Genomic DNA, 15,883 nt, shown 5'->3' on the forward strand with positions numbered 1-15,883 from the left:
CCAGGAGGTTGCAGAGCCTCCATCCTCTACTTTCTCTCATCAGGAACCTGTGGCATTCACATCCGTGCTGTCTTCCCATCAGAGTCTGCAGAGCCCCCAGCCCTGGTGCTCCACTATGGGGCAGCAGCCCCCATCATTGAAGAGCCCTGACATGGGGCAGCATTCCACCAACCCTGAAGTGTGGTGTTTCGTATTTGCCAAAGGCCAATGTGGTCACCCTGCTCTTATCCCATGAGAGCTTACTTTGCTTAAGAGCCTTTGATGAAGGACCATGGTCAAAGATTTCTGAAAATCTAAGTACATTGTATCTGCTGCATGCTCCTTGTCCCCATGCTCGTTGATCCCTCTCAAAGAATTCTAGTAGACTGGTGAGGCCTGGTGTTCCTTTGCACAAACTGATATTACTCACAAACAAATTATGTGTCTGATAATTCTGTTCTCTATTAGTTTCAAATTGTTTGCCTTGTACTGCAGTTAGTTTTATTGACCTGTGACTGTCTGGATCACCTGTAAAGCTCTTTTTAAAAAGTGGCATCACATTAGCTGTCCTCTAGTCATTTGTGCTATGTCTACACTAGAGCATAAAGTTGCTTTTAAGGGAGTTAGGTTGATTGTATAATACACATTACAGATATCATTAGGTTGATTTTAAAGGGTCCTAAACCTGACTTTTCTATTCCAGCTTTTTCATGAGGAGTAATGCCAAATTGGAATTTACAAGATCTACTTAATGCTAATGTAGACACAGAGTTATTTAATTCAATTTTATTGGCCTCCAGAAGTATTCCCCAATGCTCCCAGTGTGTCTATTCTGACTTAACACTTCCACCTCCACTGCTGTCCAGGAGAGCAGGAAGGAGGAATCAGACTGAGCTCTCTGTCTGCCCTTCACACCATGTGCCTTCTGGGCTATCCAACTGCCCCACCACCACTATGCTGTTGCTGGGTCAAAATGAAAAAAATCAAAACAAATAGTTTCAGCAATACTATAAAACAACTTTTTCAATAGCTTCAAATTTGAAATTTTTTCAGATTTTTATTTCTGCATTTTACATTTTCAGGAGTGGCCCACTAGCCTTGTAATGTGAGTTATTACTGTTTAAAACAAAAAAGCAGTCAAGTAACACTTTAAAGACTAACAAAATAATTTATTAGGTGAGTTTTTGTGGGACAGACCCACTTCTTCAGACCATGGCCATACCAGAACAGACTCAATATTTAAGGCACAGAGAACCAAAAATAGTAATCAAGGTTGACAAATCAGAAAAAAAATTATCAAGGTGAGCAAATCAGAGAGTAGAGAGGCAGAAGTGGGGGGGAGTCAAGAATTAGATTAATCCAAGTATGCAAATGATAACCCAGAAAATTCCCATCCCGGTTCAAACCATGTGTTAATGTGTTGAATTTGAATACAAAAGAGAATTTAGCAGCCTCTCTTTCAAGAGTGTTGCGAAAATTCCTCTTCAGCAAACTTTTAAGTTAATAACAGAATGGCTCACTCCATTAAAATGCTGGCTGACCGGTTTGTGGATCAGGAGAGTTTTTATGTCTGTTTTGTGCCCATTAACTCTTTGTCTAAGAGAGTTGGAAGTCTCTCCAATGTACAAAGCACCTGGGCATTGTTGGCACATGATGGCATATATTATGTTAGATGAGGAACATGAGAATGTGCCTGTGCTTCTGTGTATAACCTGGTTAGGTCCAGTGATGGTATCTCCAGAATAGATATGTGGGCAAAACTGGCAGCGGGTTTTGTTGTAAGGAAAAGTTCCAGGACTGGTGTTCCTGCGGGTATAGACTGTGGTTGTTTGTGAGAATGCTCATAAGGTTGGGAGGTTGTCTGTAGGAGAGAATATGCCTGTCACCTAGAGCCTTCTGTAGTGTGGCATCCTAATCAAGGATAGGTTGTAGGTCTTTAATAATGTGTTGCAGTGGTTTGAGTTGGGGGCTGTAGGTAATGACCAGTGGTGTTCTGTTCTTTGCTTTTTTGGGCCTATCTTGAAGTAGCTGGTCTCTGGGTATTCGTCTGGCCCTGTCGATTTGTTTTTCTGTTTCTCCTGGTGGGTAATTCAGGCTTGTGAATATTTGGTAAAGGTCTTGTAGTTTTTGGTCTCTGTCAGTAGAATCAGAGCAAATGCGATTGTACCTAAGGGCTTGACTGTAAACAATGGATCTAGTTATGTGTGCAGGATGGAAGCTAGAAGTGTGTAGGTTAAGTATAGCGATCAGTGCGTTTCCGGTAGAGTGTGGTACTGATCAGGCCATCCTTGATTTGTGCTGTAGTATCCAGGAAATGTATATCTCACATGGAGTAATCGAGGCATAAGTTGATGGTGGGGTGCAGATTGTTAATACCTCTGTGGAATTCTTCTAGAGTGTCTATACCATGGGTCCAAATCATAAAGATGTCATCAATGTATCTTAAGTAGAGAAGGGCAATTGGGGACGAGAGCTGGGGAATCTTTATTCCATGTCAGCCATAAATATATTAGCATATTGTGGGGCCATGCGGGTGCCCATAGCAGTTCCACTAATCTGGAGGTGTAAATTCTCCCCAAATCGGAATAATTGTGGGTGAGAACAAAGTTACAGACATCAGACCCCAGATTGGCTGGGGTGACATCAGGGATGGTATTCCTGATTGGTTGTAATCTGTATTTGTGTAGAATATTAGTGTGCAGAGCCTCTACGTCCATTGTGGCAAGGATTGTGTTGTCAGAAACTTTTCCGATGTTTTGTAATTTCCTCAGGAAGTCAGTGGTATCTCAGAGATAGCTGGGAGTGCTGGTGGCGTAGGGTTTGAGGAGGGAGTCCACGTAACTGGATAGTCTGGTGGTAAGAGTGCCAATACCCGAAATGATAGGGTGTCCAGAGTTCCCAGGTTTGTGGATTTTGGGAAGTAAATAGAATAATCCAGGCTGGGGCTCAGATGGTGTGTCTGAGTGAATAGGGTCCCGAGTAGCAGCAGGGAGTTCCTTAAGTAGTTGTAATTTCTTTTGGAATTCCAAAGTGGGATCAGAGGAGAGAGGTCTGTAAAATGTGGTGTTGGAGAGTTGTCTAGCTGCCTCCTTTTCATAGTCTGACTTATTCATGATGACAACGGCACCCCCTTTGTCAGCTGGCTTGATTATAATGTCTGGATTATTTTTGAGACCCTGGACAGCCCATAGCATTCAGTGTAGTTGAGATTGTCTCTCATTTGGCATTGTTTGCATATAATGTCAGTCTGAGCATGGTTGCAGAAGCATTGTACATAGAAATCCAGACTTTCACTGCGACCTTCAGGGAGAGTCCACATAGCGTTCTTCTTCTTTTGTTGGTGGGGGGGGGTCGAGAGAGTCAGACTGTTGTTCATAGGTGAGTTGGAAGAATTCCTGTAGATGGAGGCGGCGAAAGAAGGCTTCATGGTCACCACAGAATTGTATTAAGTTCGTGGAAGAAGTAGGGCAGAAGGAAAGACTCTGGGATAAGAGAGACTCTTCTGCTGGGCTGAGTTGGTAGCTGGAAAGGTTAACAATATTGTTGGTTGAGCTGTCGTTATTGTAGTTGAAGTATCCTGAGGTATGAAGTAATTTAGAAAATTTATTCTCTTTTCATTTTTGTAGGAAGTGGAAGTGTGTTTTATAAATTTCTTGTCTAGTACAAGTAAGGCCTTGTTCTGTGGGGTCTTGCATGGATGCCTGATTGATGATAATTTCAAGTTCAGAGAGTTCATTTTCAATCATCTTTTGTTTATTTGGTGAAGGATTTGGTCAAGTGGATTGTCAGTTTCTTAGAGAGCGTGTTGCATAGATGCTCACTGTAGTTGGTGTAGTATGTTGATTGTAATGGGTTTTTCACTGTACCAGAAACCCACTGATCGCTATACTTAACTACACGCTTCTAGCTTCCATCCTGCATGCATAACTAGATCCATTGTTTACAGTCAAGCCCTTACGTACAATCACATTTGCTCTGATCCTACTGACAGGTGTGCAGCCACGGGCACTTTGAAGTGCCCTCTCTACTTTGAAGTCCCTTTACTCCTCTATCCTTTTTATATATTTTGTACCCTGGTATTAGTGTGTCCTGCTGATTATTCTCATTTCATCATGTTACTGTAATTCCTAATTATATCAATATCTTTGTTTAATAAGAGGCACTCCAGTTCCATCTTATTATTTAGACTTCTAGTGTTTGTATATGTGCACTTTAAAAACTTCTCACTTTTATCTGCCTGCCATTGTATGATGTGATTGTATGGAACTCTTTCTCATTTGACAGTTTTTCATCAAATCTTACGCATATTTTATCATCTTCCATCCTCTCCTCTTTACTAGGACATAGAGAATCTCTATTAATAGACCCTCCTGAGAGGGATATCTCTGTCCAATCCAAATGCTCCTGTGTACCTTTTGGCTTTCCCTCGGGTCTTATTTGAAAAATTGCTCTATGACCTTTTTTAATTTTAAGAACCAGCAATCTGGTTCCAGTTTGGTTTAGGTGGAGCCTTCCTGTATAGGCCTTTCCCAGCCCTGCATTGAACATGCTATGCAAGAGTCATCTTTCAGTGGAGCACCCATAGGGACAGTACCTGAAGTAGAACAGGAAGTTACTCACCTTTTACAGTAAAGATAGTTCTTCAAGATGTGTCCCCCCGTGGGCTCTCCAAAACTGACCCTCTTCGTCTCTATTTTGAAGTTCTCAAAAGGGATGGGTTAGAGAAGATAGTCTCCCTATGCAACCTGAAGGAAGAGGGAGGGACAGCAGGTGTGCGGGACAAAATGATATATTTTTCAAACATCTCCAGTCAAAGGTGCTGGGATTGCATACTCACTTATGGTGGAGCACCTTGAGGGACATTCGTCTCGAAGAACTATTAATGCATAAGATGAGTAACTTCCTCTTCTTTTGATGCGATTCTGTAGATTGCTTACAGCCAGGAAGAGAAAAAAAGGCAGTAATGCAGTGCACAATGTCCCATTTATCTTTGCAACTAGGAGTCCTAAAATATTGTCTTTAAACACTATAGCATTATAGATTCTTGAAAGTACCGCAAAATCTGTTCTTGGGACACAGATCTTTTTTGTTCTTGTGGATTTTTTCTGGACTGAGTAATGAAGAAAAGCCTTCTGGAATACGGTACTGATGTTTAATAAGTGACCACAAATACATAAATATTAAATGACACAATTTTCAGATTTGCTTTGTTTATATTATTTTGCTTTCAGAAACAAAGTTTGTATTTTTGTATTTAAATGTTTCCATGTGACAGGTGGTGGTGTGTTTGGTTTGGGTATGTAATTGTTGAATTCACACAGCTAAATACAAAATCTGTGTGTAATTTGTTGGGGATTCCTTCAACAGAGGACACCATGAATGTAGTCATACTGCAAACTGGTTGTCAGTCAAAGCCAGGCGCTCATCTGTTTTCAGCAGACAGCATAGGAATTGCAAATGAATGGAGCAGCAGTCTTAACTCCACAAACAGCATTACAAATAACAATGGGCAGTCTGGAAATGTAAGTGTAAATACTTCTGAAAAAGTTACTAATAATGATCACTGTGCCAATGTATAACTGTGTGTTTTATTTATCAGGCATCTCTCCTTTTCTGTATGTGTATTACAACAGGAAAATGCCTTGCTTAGACATTAAAAAGTCAAAAAAATCAGACCTCACACGTAATGATAAAGTTTTAGACTGGTTCTCAATATGTACTGCAGGAGTTCTCAAGCTTGATTGCACTGTGACCCCCTCCTGACAACAAAACTACTGCTTGACCACAGGAGGGGAGACCAAAGTCTGAGCCTGCCCAAGACCTACTGTCTCATGTGGGAGGGCCAAAGCCTGAGCCTCACTGCTCCGTACAGGGAGGGCATAGCTGAAGTCCAGGAGCTTCTGCCCCAGGCAGGGGTGCTGTAACTGATCCCAGCTCTCCAGGACTGAAGCCTAAAACCATCAACTTTGGCCTTGGGTGGTGGTGCTCAGGCTTCAGCTTTATCTCTGGCAAGTTTGAGCCAGCCCTGGCAACCCCATTACAATGAGATTATAACTCACTTTGGGGTCCTGACCTAGTGCAATGTGTGGTCCCTACCTGCTTATCAGATTTAAATTTGTATTACAACTGTTTCTGACCCCCCCCCCGCCCCTTCTTACTTTGTAGATCGTCCGGTGACTGTAGGTATTCAGATACTACAGTGAGAAATGTCCTCATATAAATACCTAAATAGAATTGCTTTAAATGGGGAACCCCAAAATGTATTATGTAACCACAGGGTAACAACTTTAAGATTGGTTTCTCTATAGGAAAGATATCAATTAGATTAAGATCTTGTCTGGCTACATGTCTCCTTTTAATTGTTTTCTGTTAACAGGAGAATTATATAGGAATTTGAATATACAACTACTGTACTTGATATTTTACTTTACAGATGGCTTCAGATTGTTCCTGGAGCCATCATGTACTTGATAGTTAAGAAGCTCTCAGGTGCCAAAGTAATTAGTATGATGATATTCTATTTTCTCAGACAGAGTTGAGGGAAAAAGAAGAGTTAATTATGAGTTCTTTATCCTCTACCACAGGGTTGGGGAACCTGTGTCCCGCAGCTTGCCTGGATCCAGCCCATGAAGCTCCATGCTTGGCACCCCACTCCAGTGGGGGTCGGGGGGGGGCTTCATTGTTGATTCAGCCCCGCAGCTCTCTTTGTGATTGGAGCGCAAGCACCAGCTCCTTCCTGTGGGAGAGGAGGCAGGTAGAGGAGCAATCCCCGAGCCTTGTAGGCCAGATCTGGGCAAGCTGGGGCTAGATCAGGCCCTTAGGTGCTGCCTGGCAGAGGGAGGATGTGGCTCCATTCACTGCCATCTCTCTTCCCTCCCCCCCGCCCCCACCCACTGGCTGGGAAAACGGCAGTGCAAGGAACGCTCATCTGGAGGCTTTTGCTCCCCCTCTTCCCATTGGCTAGAAGAGCAGCCAATGGGAGCAGCAGAGAGTGGAAACAGCAGGGAGCTGGGAGCCACATGTGCCCCTGGGAACTACTCAAGTAAGTATCCACCCATCTTTCTCATGCGGCCCCATTCCAACCTGACCCCGTACATCCAGGCTGCTCCTGCACCCATCCTCCAACCCAGACCCGCAGCCCACTCCGGCATCCCACCTTCTGCCCAGACCCCACACCCCTGCTCCTGCACCCCACCTTTTTGCCCAGACCCCCCCCCATCTGAAGCACCCCATCTTCCTTCTCAGACCTTCACTCCCAGCCTACTGCTGCACGCCCAATCCCAGCTGAGTCCCCCTCTGCCTGCTCTTGCAACCTACCTCCTGCCCATACCCCCAGTTCCCAGCTTGCTCTTGTATCCCCCCTCCTGCTTATACCCTAACCCCCAGCCTGCTCTTGGACCTTGTCTTTTGCACAGATACCCCCACTCTCAGCCTGATGCTGCACCTCTCTCCTGCCCAGACCCCACGTCGTCAGTCTGCTCCTGCACCCTATTTTTCACCCACACCCCAGCCCACTCCTGCACCTTCTCAACCACTCAGACCCCCCACCTCCTGGCCAGAGCCCCCACCCTCAGCCTGCTCATGCATCCTACCTCATGCTAAGACCCCGCACTCCCATCCCAATCTCAGTCCCCAGCAGTTCCCTCTCATACACTGAACTCAATATTTTTTGGCCTCACCCCAGAATCTGGTGAGCTGCAAAATCTACTTCCACTGGGTCCCCAGAAGTGTTAATCTGGCTTGGGGGAAGCCCTGAACTTCCATCCTTCCTCCTCCCCTTACCCTCCATGGGGCTGGAACATGAGGTGAGTGAGGGATCTGAGTCAGGAGCTGCATCAATGAGATTTGCTTGTTTTGTTTTTTCAACTTCTCACTTTTGTGTGTCTTCTGACTGATTTTTTTGGTGGGCCAACGGCCCTTACCCCAAATGGTTCTGCATCCCTGCTCTAGCATTTACTTATACTCGGAAATGGATCTTGTTGGTAGGCAGCAGTGATTTTTGTTGTAGCGCAGCGGATCAGGGTCCTTGGTCTAGCCCTGCCCATCTCTCTGTTGACTTGGTTTTTTCTTGTTTCATGAGCAAAAAAGACCCTTCTATAGCTCATGAATATCTGTGTATTTATTGGTAAAACTTTTACTAGTAGGCTTCCAAAACTTGTAGCTTTTTGTTTGTAAAATTAAAAGAGAAAACAGATATAGGTTACATAATTTGAAATATGTTTAAATGGAAATGGCAGATGCATTTGGTTTTAATAGATATGAGGCCTTCCATTGATGCAGGATCTGCAATCTCGCATCGTTTCCCTTTAGTCCAAACATACCGATGTATCTGTGTAGTGGTCTACATTGTGCCATAGCTCTCTAATATGAAATCTGCTGCCACACGTACTTCCAGAAGCTCTTCAGGGAATTGTCAGAGCCATAACAGCTCTTGCACTTCTAAGCTTTGTGGTGACCTTGTTGTCCCAGTAGGAACTCCTCTCTGTGCATAGGAACTTGAGTGTCATTGGACTCATTGTTTCAGTTCTGTTTGCTGCTTTCAGGGCTGACCTGAACAGAGACACTTGTTCTCTCAGAAGCTCTTCAGTCTTCTCTCATTTTCAGGTTAATGCATAAGAGTACCAGGGAATTCTAATAACTATCTTGTCCACAGGAACCTTTCCTGCTGTTGGTCAAGGGCTAAGTTTCATCAGTTCTCTCCACCCCGTCATGTGTTTATACTCAATCATTTGCTGCAGTTAATGCAGTTGAATTATTGTTGCAATAGTTCTTACCTTTGCCATAGCCATGATTGATTACTTAGCTTCTGTGTTCTCCTCTGTGCATCCAGGATTCATCTTCTGAGACGTAAACTCTTTCCGTCTTGCCTACTCTTTCCTTGCACCTTTGTTTTTTCTTTCCCGTTTCTGTACTCTTAAGCTTTTCTTTATGTTTTCTCTTCTACACTTTTGTCTTCTACCACCTCAGTTTAAACCCAATCTATTATAATTTAGGTATTTATCGAATCACTCCTCCCATCCTGCTTCTTCCAGTCCCAGCTATAACTTTTCCTTCTTGCCTTCAGCAATCACTCTCTCACCTGTGGCCTTCTGTCACCCATTTTCCTCCATACTAGCCTGCTACGTCGAAGTAACAGACAGAACATAGAAGTAGTGCATGTAGCGTCTACACACACCGTGTGGTACTTTGATGTTGAAATTGACATTAGGTCCAGAGGCATCAAAATTGTTATCCCAATGAGCAAATGGGAATATTGTGCTACTTTGACATGTAACTCGAAAAAGGACATGTGTAGATGCTCCTCATCCTGCAGCTTTGAAATAGTGGGGTCCGCCATGGCAGCAATCAGCTGGGATGCGGAGACATGCTGTCCAGCCCCTGTGGGACTCTATGGTCTGTGCGCGCAGTGGCTCTTAAAGCTACACAGACCAGGAAAGCCCATGGCAGGAAGCTGAAACCATGCAGGCAGCAGCCATCACACATGGTGCCCCTGCACACCTCAGAGCAACCCCCAGCAGTCCCCCCACTAGTGATGGAGAGCAGCCAGGCACCACAGTGGTCCCAGTGCTCCCCCTCTGACCGACCCCAGGGCTTGGAAGAGTCCAGTCAGGGGTGGGGGGAAGCAGGGCTCTTCCTGGACCAATGCCGAGCTCCATGACCTGCTGGGGCTCTGGGGCAAGGTGGAGGTGCTCTGTGTAATGGGGAGCAAGTGGTGGAATGCAGCTGCGTTCCCCCAGCTGGCTGAGGATGTGACCACCTGAGGTCACCCTGCCTATACTCCTCACCACGTCAGGAGTAAGCTAAAGGAGTAGCAGCAGGATTACGCCTGGGCTCGGGACTCAGCCAGCCGGTTGGGGGCTGCCCCCCATTGTTTGCCCCTATTACCAGGATATCAGGGCCATCCTGGGCCTCAGCACACCACCTCCCCCACAGCCATCCTTGACATTGCAGCTGAGGAGCCCCAGCAGGTCGGGGAGCAGGAGCTGGGACCGGAGCCCAGCCCCACACCTCCAGGGCCAGAACTGGAGCCGGGCACTGAGGCACTGGGGGTGGAGGGGCAGGCGGGGAGTTCGTCATCAACCTTCCCTCCCGCACCTTCAGCCAAGCATCCACCTGACAGGCATCCCCTGATCTCGGCGGTGGACCCTCAGGTAGGTACCCCACAAGGCACATACCCCTTGGGTCATGGGGTGGGGGCACCATACATGACTGAGGGCCCCCCATACCCTCAGCAAACCCCGGCCTGCCTGGGCCCAGCAAGACCACAACCCTGGGACAGCGGCACGGCTGCAAGTGTCCGTCAGCACCCACTCCTGTGGACAGCACCGTGCCCTGCTCGGGTGGGGGAGGTGGGGGTTGGGCTGCAAAAAGGGGCTGCCCACAGGGCCGCCGAACCCATGGACGGGGGACAGGGGATGGGGATCCAACACCCACAGGGGGCATGGGCCATGGGGCAGGGCTCAGTACTCATGGCCTTTTTCTTACTTCCCCGCTGTTTCTGCAGCTGCACCATCCAAGGGGCAGGAGAGTCTCTCTGCATCCGTGGTCCCGGACAGCTCCCTGGATGCATTGGACAGCGGCTGCTGGGAGGAGCCAACAGCACTGGGATGGGTCTGCTCCTGTGGGAGCCAGCGGCAGCTGGTCAAGGATCCCCACGTCACCACCTCTATGCAGCACCAAGTGGAACTGGCAGAGCTCCGGGCAGCATGGGGGGACTTCATGGCCACCTTCTGGGACCTGGCAGCCTTGTACCAGGAGCTAGTGGTCCAGCTTCCCCCTCTCGCTGCCCCGCCAGCTGCCCCTCCCACTGTGGCCTCACCTGCCAGCCCCCTGGAAGAGGGGCCCTCTGGGCCAGACCACCGGTCCAAGGCTGATATCCCAGCCGTATCTCCCTGTGCTGCCCACCCCCACCCAGCCCCACTGGGGACCCCAGACAACAGGAGGGCCTGGGACCTGGAGCGGGGGTCCTGGAGTGATGGGCTAAAGGCTGGGCCATCTGAGTGTGCCCCCCCCCCCCCCATATAGTTGACCCCTCTCATGTACATAGTTTTCTGCATTGTTGTTGGTTGAAGTATGTTTTATTCTTCGGTATACATGTTCGCAATATATATACATTTCTGTTCTGCCACACTGCTGTGTGCTCGTTGTGGGGGCAGCGTGTAGGAGGCCCACAGGGGGTGGCTGGGGCAATGCTCACTGGTGCCCTTGGTTGAAGTACCACTGCAGGGCCTCCTGGATGTGGAGCCCTGCCTCGTTGGCCTGGTGGCTAGTGGTGGCAGGTGACTGGGGATAGCCCGTGCTGGCCTCAAACACCCACTCCTGCACAAAGGCCTCCCCCTTATTCTCCGCAACATTGTGGAGCATGCAGCAGGCGCCCACATCCAGGTGGGCGAGAAGGCAGCACCAGCGCCCCTTCAGGTGACCAAAGGTGTGCTGAGCCACCTGGTGGGCGTGGTTGAGCTGGATGTTGAAGCACTCCTGGTTGGAGGTGAGGTGGACCATGTACAGCTACATGAGCTTGGCCTGGAGCGGGTATGCCGCGTCGGCCACCAGGTAGAGGGACATGGTGGTGTCCCCCAGCAGGATCTCCCTCCAGCCGGCGGCACAAGCCCAAGTTGCGGAATACCAGTGCATCTTGGGTGCAGCCGGGCCAGCCCATGTATATGTCCTGGAACCAGCCCTGGCTGTCCACCATGGCCTGCAGGACCACCCAATGTTAGCCCTTCCAGTTCATGTACTGTCCTGCACTGTGCTCCAGGGCGCAGATGGAAATGTGAGTCCTGATGAGGGCCCTGAAGCAATTCAGGAACCCCAGTGCAACAAAGCCTGTGGTGGCAGAGTCCAGGTCTCCAGTGTGGATGACCTTCTGGAGGAGCAGGGTGTTCAGGGTGCGGACCACCTGCAGGGAGGGGACACAGGTACCTGTAGGAGTGTGAGGGGTATGTCTGGCCCACCCTGGGCCCCCTCTCCAGGCCTCCCACCCCCTCAGTGTGGGTGTATGCCTGGGCCTCCTTACCTCCATGACAACAGCCCCAACTGTGGCCTTGCCCACACTGAACTGGTGTCCCATGGAGTGGTAGCTGTCTGGAGTGGCCAGCTTCCAGATAGCTATCGCGACCCTCTTCTCGATGGGCAGGGCGCACCGCATCTGGGTGTCCTTGTGTCTTAGGTCGGGGGTCAGCCACTGACAGATCTCCAGGAAGGTCTGCCACCTCATCCGGAAATTCCAGACCCACTGGTTTTCGACCCACTCCCCCATGAGTGAGGTGCTTGGAGCTGGTGAGGTGGCTCCAGAGCTGGCGGGGAACCAAGGTGGCAGGGGTCAAGAGGGCCTGATGGTCTGGGGCCTTCTCTTCTGCCCCAGGGGGGCTCCCCTGCCAGAAGCTGCTGGGTGGCCGCCCATGCTGCAGCTAGCTGGACACTCACCGCGCTGGTGGCGGCCAGCAAGATGTCGAGCTGTTGCTTCTGCTGCTGCTGTTGTGTCCATTCCTGCGGGCACTGTGTCTGCGGGGCTTGTGGCAACTCTGCAGGCCGAGTGTGTTTGGGAGGGGGCCTTTAAGAGTGCAGCTTGCTGCCACTCTAGAAGGGCTTATCCGCCTTGCGACCCCATCCACAGCCTTTCCTGTCCCCTTATTTCGAAAAGAGCTGCCTGCCTATGTGGATGCTCCCTTTCCACATCTGGGGCAGCCTCTTTCGACATACCACATCGCTATATTTATGTCGCACATTGACGGCACCAGTCCTAGCACTTGTGTAGACGCTATGTATCGAAGTAACATCTTCTAATGTCTCTACTTCAAAAGACGCTACTTTGAAGTAGTCCTCTAGTGTAGACAGAGCCTGTGATTGTCTCCATTAGCCATTGATGCCCCTTTTTGCTGCTTTTACCTTAACTGTTTTTCCCTCTTATCATTCCTCATTTTTCATTTGCTGTCACTGAAGTTTTTGTGATTGTGTTTATTAGAAATGAAACCTCAGTGTGTCTTTCTGCTGCTGCCTTTACATCCCACTGAATTCCTCCCCTCACAGTGCAAACTTCAGAGAACCCAAAAAGGCATAATCAGGAAAGATACCCTGCCTTTAGATGTTTATCACTTCAAACTGTTCCCACAGAGGAAGGATGGTCCAATAATTAGGTACTAACCTTGCACTTGGGAATCCTGAGTTCATTACCATACTTGGTTCCACACATCCTGTGTGATCTTGGGCAAGTCACTTAGCTGGCCAGTGGGAGCTGCCTGGTTGCAGGAGAGGCAATGCACAAAGAACCCCTTCCTCTATGGGCTTTCAGTACATGGCCCCTGCAGCTGCTCTCAGTGACATGCGGAGGCATGGAAGTCAGGGAGTCTGACAGATGAACCTGCTGGGCTGGTGGCTGGGAGCCACCCAGGTAACTGTCTCATGACCAGAGCCTGCCTCTGGCACCTCAGCGCCTCCTTTTCCACCAACCCTCTGCCCCCTTCCTGCACTTGTATCCCCCAGATCCTGCACCCCAATTGTCTGCATTCCCCTCTTGTACCCCTGCCCCAGGTCATGACCCCTTCCTAGACTCCACACACCCTCCTACCATCCTCCTTCAAGTCACAATCCCCTCCCAGATCTTGCACCCTAATCCCCTGCACCTGGTTACAACCCAGATCCCTGCACATCCTCCTGCACCAGGTTACAACCTCATCCTAGACTCTGCACTCCCTCTTGCACCCCTCTTCAGGTCAGAATCCTTTCCTGCATCCATACCATACCATACCCCCTTTGAACCCTGCCCCAAGTCACAGCCCAAATCTGTGCACTGCTCCTGCACTCCTCCTCCAGGTCAGAAACCTCTCCTGTGCCCATGACCTCCTCCCATGTTTTGCACCCCCTTCTCTGCCCAAGTCTCCTGACCTGGGTCACAACCACCTCCTCTTCCCAAACTCCCTTCCAGATTCCACACCACTTTCTGCAGTCCAGTCCATTACCCCAAGCTCCCTTCTGAACCCCATGTCCATTACAGACCCCACACTTCCTTCATCAATAGTGTGGAGGGGTACAGCCTGTGCTCACTTACCAAATTCTTTGGAGTGGCCCTGAATGAAAAATAATTTTGACCACCCAATCTAAATGGTGCTCGGTCCTGCCATGAGAGCAGGGGACTGGACTTGATGACCTTCTGAGGTCATTTCAGTTCTAGTTTTCTGTGATTCCTTCCTCACTTTATATACACTGTATCCATTTAAGTTTTTGCTACCCTTTTTGTCTATTTTGCTGTCATCTCTTATTTGTCATCTGCTGTTATGGCTTTATCCTTTCTCCCCATTTCAGTGAGTTGACTCTCCTATTTTCAAGTCTCACCCCTTTTCTGGGAAGTTTATCTTCCACATTAATGTCTTTCTCTGATTATTCTAACTCTGATTTTTGTAGCAACTTCAAGGTCTTCCCTTAAATTCATGTTGGATCCTTTTTTACTGAAATAGTCCCAATTTTTTGGGCTCTAGGGGTTGTATGGCATTTTAAAATAATTTACTGTTTTTCAAACTGCTGATTCTACCTGGATTTTATTTTAATTTCATATTACATTTTGGCTCTCTTTTCCCTCAATTTAAGCAAGATATAAAGAAGCCATGATGAGCTTCCAAAAAAATACTAATTATCAATGTCCATTGAATTCAGAGATTTTTGAGATTGAAGTTCATTCTGGAAAAGAGTGCCATGTGCTTGACTCTGCCTGAAAGCCACCTATTTTTCATTACCAGAAGATGTGACTAGCCTTTTCTGTTACTTCATAGGCAGAAGAAATCCTCAGAGCAAAATTTGTCAAATATGGAAGAGTTAACAATGAAATCTGAAAAATTGATTATTGTAAACCACATCTTGAAAACCTCCTTGATCTTGGTTGATTTTCTCTACAAATGTTGGTACTCTATTGCTACCAGCACCCATTCTTGTAATATGTGTTTTCTCCATAGTTACTTATAAAGTGATATGGTCTTAATATGATTAATTCAGTGAAGTTTGGGTGAAGTGAAGCCTTCTGATCAAACAATCCTGTACAGAGTATTAGATGCCAACTAACTCATAGCACATATGGAAATTTTATATGCAGATTTTATGTCAGTTTATTATTTATATTGCTTTCTCCTAAAGTTCACAACCAAAACAGATACTGAAAAATTCCCAGATTCTTTTAACAATGGATTTTGCAAAGGTATCTCTGTATACTGTGCAGTGTTGTTTGTAGGCATTTTGGTCCCACTATATTAGAAACACAAGATGAAGATTAGGTAATATCTTTTATTGGACCAAATGGAACTAAGTCATAGTTCATAAATGAACTGTTAACATGCGTCAACAGGGTAACACATGCACAATTAGTCTGTGGCCTTTCACTGTACCAGAAGAAGGACTGACAAAATTCCATAGTTAAATCTAGACAAAATCAAGCTAGAAATAAAGCATAAATTTTTAACAGTAAGGGTAATTAACTATTGAAGAAGCCAACAAGTGTTGTGGTGGATTCTCCATCATTTCAGATTTTTTTTTTAAAATCAAGATTGGATGTTTTCTAAAACCCTACGTGCTAGTTTAATCACAGCTATTGAAGCAGAAATTAATTCAGAGTTCTATGGCATGTATTATGTAGGCATCAGCCTAGATGACCACAAGGGTCCATTCTGGCCTTAAAATCTGTGAATTTATATAATACAAGTCATAGTCTAGGTCAATGGTGGGCAGTCTGTGGGCCACATGGGGCCCACTTTACCACCAGCTGGTGCTTCTACCTATGTACCTCTTGCATACCAGAGCACCAGAGAACACCTCCTTGCTCCTCCCTTTCCCTCTCAGCATTTTCAGAGCTGTGAATCGCCTGTTTTGACTCTCTCTGCCCGCCCCCTCTTTTCCAGAGTTGGAATGCTGGGGGAAGGAG

General features: G+C 47.4%; 1 protein-coding gene across 5 annotated transcripts in view; it reads left to right on the forward strand.

Annotated features, from left to right (window-relative positions):
* The window catches only part of UNKL (unk like zinc finger), a 206,202-nt gene that overhangs the window by 80,787 nt on the left and 109,532 nt on the right, over positions 1-15,883 (forward strand). For all 5 annotated transcript variants that reach the window (XR_012647734.1, XM_075010749.1, XM_075010751.1 and 2 more), the window contains exon 8: positions 5,347-5,501. Coding sequence is in view for 4 of the 5 variants with exons in the window: in XM_075010749.1 (XP_074866850.1) it covers positions 5,347-5,501 (155 nt within the window). In the remaining variant the exon portion in view is untranslated. The remainder of the gene's footprint in view (positions 1-5,346; positions 5,502-15,883) is intronic.

The sequence above is a fragment of the Carettochelys insculpta genome, chromosome 16 (assembly GCF_033958435.1).
Source record: "Carettochelys insculpta isolate YL-2023 chromosome 16, ASM3395843v1, whole genome shotgun sequence".
Classification (NCBI taxonomy): domain Eukaryota; kingdom Metazoa; phylum Chordata; order Testudines; family Carettochelyidae; genus Carettochelys; species Carettochelys insculpta.